The 1,670-nt window shown below is 45.9% G+C and overlaps 1 protein-coding gene across 1 annotated transcript; it reads left to right on the top strand.

The window, feature by feature from the left end:
* Positions 1–497: 497 nt before the first annotated feature.
* On the top strand, positions 498–1,439 carry LOC116909342 (olfactory receptor 1361-like). Its single transcript, XM_032912892.1, has one exon. It carries the CDS (start codon positions 498–500, stop codon positions 1,437–1,439), a length of 942 nt encoding a protein of 313 aa, XP_032768783.1.
* The last annotated feature ends 231 nt before the right edge of the window (positions 1,440–1,670 follow it).

Here is a 1,670-nt window from a genome sequence, read left to right on the forward strand (position 1 = left end):
TAGAAGTCCTGAATCCATTGGTTATCGCCTGAGTTAAAATAGAACTAAGGAATCATTCCCTTGATGTTGTTCTGAGCTGTGTCTGAGGTAGAGGGAGAGCTGAGGGGTACGCAGCTTGTCTTAGAGGCTGTGTGACCTGAGGGATGCTCAGGTAGGTAAAACATCAGAGTCGAATGTTCAAATGAAGTTGTATAGACTGGTTGGACATTATTATTATTATTATTATTATTATTATTATTATTATTATTTTGAATTTTTTATTTACATTTCAAATGTTATCCCCTTTCCAGATTTCCCATCCATAAACCCCCTTATCCCATCCCACTCCCCCTTCTTCTATGGGGGTGTTCCCTCGCCCACCCACCCATTTTTGCCTCACCACCCTTATGCATTGATTTGTAAATCTGGTGTCCTGTCTGACACCATATCAAAAGTGTGTACTGCCCATCAAGGGTTTGAATTTATTGTCTTCTATTCACCATGGTGGTCTCAGGCTCATGAGCAGCACCAACCAGTCGAGTGTCACTGAATTCCTCCTCCTGGGACTCTCCAGTCAGCCCCAGCAGCAGCAACTCCTCTTCCTGCTCTTCCTCATCATGTACCTGGCCACTGTCCTGGGAAACCTGCTCATCATCCTGGCCATCAGCACAGACTCCCGCCTGCACACCCCCATGTACTTCTTCCTCAGCAACCTGTCCTTTGTGGATGTCTGCTTCTCCTCCACCACTGTCCCTAAAGTACTGGCCAACCATATACTTGGTAGTCAGGCCATTTCCTTCTCTGGGTGTCTCACGCAGATGTATTTCCTTTTCATGTTTGTAGACATGGAAAACTTCCTGCTTGCTGTGATGGCTTATGACAGATTTGTGGCCATATGCCACCCATTACACTATACAACAAAGATGACTTATAAAGTTTGTGTCATGATGGTGGCTGGATCATGGGTCACTGCCAATCTGAATGTCCTATTGCACACTCTGCTCATAGCTCAACTCTCTTTCTGTGGGGACAACATCATCCCCCACTTCTTCTGTGATGTGACTCCTCTCCTGAAACTCTCGTGCTCAGACACACATATCAATGAGCTGTTGATTCTTACAGAGGGAGCTGTGATCATGGTCACCCCATTTGTCTGCATCCTGACCTCCTACATCCATATTACTTCTGCAGTACTGAGAGTCTCATCCCCCAGGGGAGGATGGAAAGCCTTCTCCACCTGTGGCTCCCACCTGGCTGTGGTCTGCCTCTTCTATGGCACCATCATTGCTATGTATTTCAACCCCTCATCTTCCCATTCACCTGAGAAAGACAGGGCAGCCACTGTGTTGTACACAGTGGTGACTCCCATGCTGAATGCTTTTATCTATAGCCTGAGGAACAGGGACTTGAAAGGGGCTCTACAGAAACTGGTCCACAGAAGTACCTTTTCTGTTCAGTGAGAACAGTTGGACTGATCCTTGTTCCATACCACATTTCAGAGTTGAGGACAACTCAGCAACTGGACTGTGTTAGGCTCAGTCACAGAACAATTTAGTCATTGTTTGTTAGGGTAATTTCATTCACTAGGTGCATGGGTGGATTTACCGAATGATGGAATTGGTCTTGTGTTGTTTGTTTTTGGGATTCTAGGGATGGAACTCAGTACATGCTATGGAAGCTCAACCACTGAA

The sequence above is a fragment of the Rattus rattus genome, chromosome 9 (genome assembly GCF_011064425.1).
Source record: "Rattus rattus isolate New Zealand chromosome 9, Rrattus_CSIRO_v1, whole genome shotgun sequence".
NCBI classification, from domain to species: Eukaryota; Metazoa; Chordata; class Mammalia; order Rodentia; family Muridae; genus Rattus; species Rattus rattus.

What these genes read in the sequence shown, in the direction of transcription:
- LOC116909342 (XM_032912892.1), top strand. Translation starts at nt 498, where the DNA reads ATGAGCAGCACCAACCAGTCGAGTGTCACTGAATTCCTCCTCCTGGGA.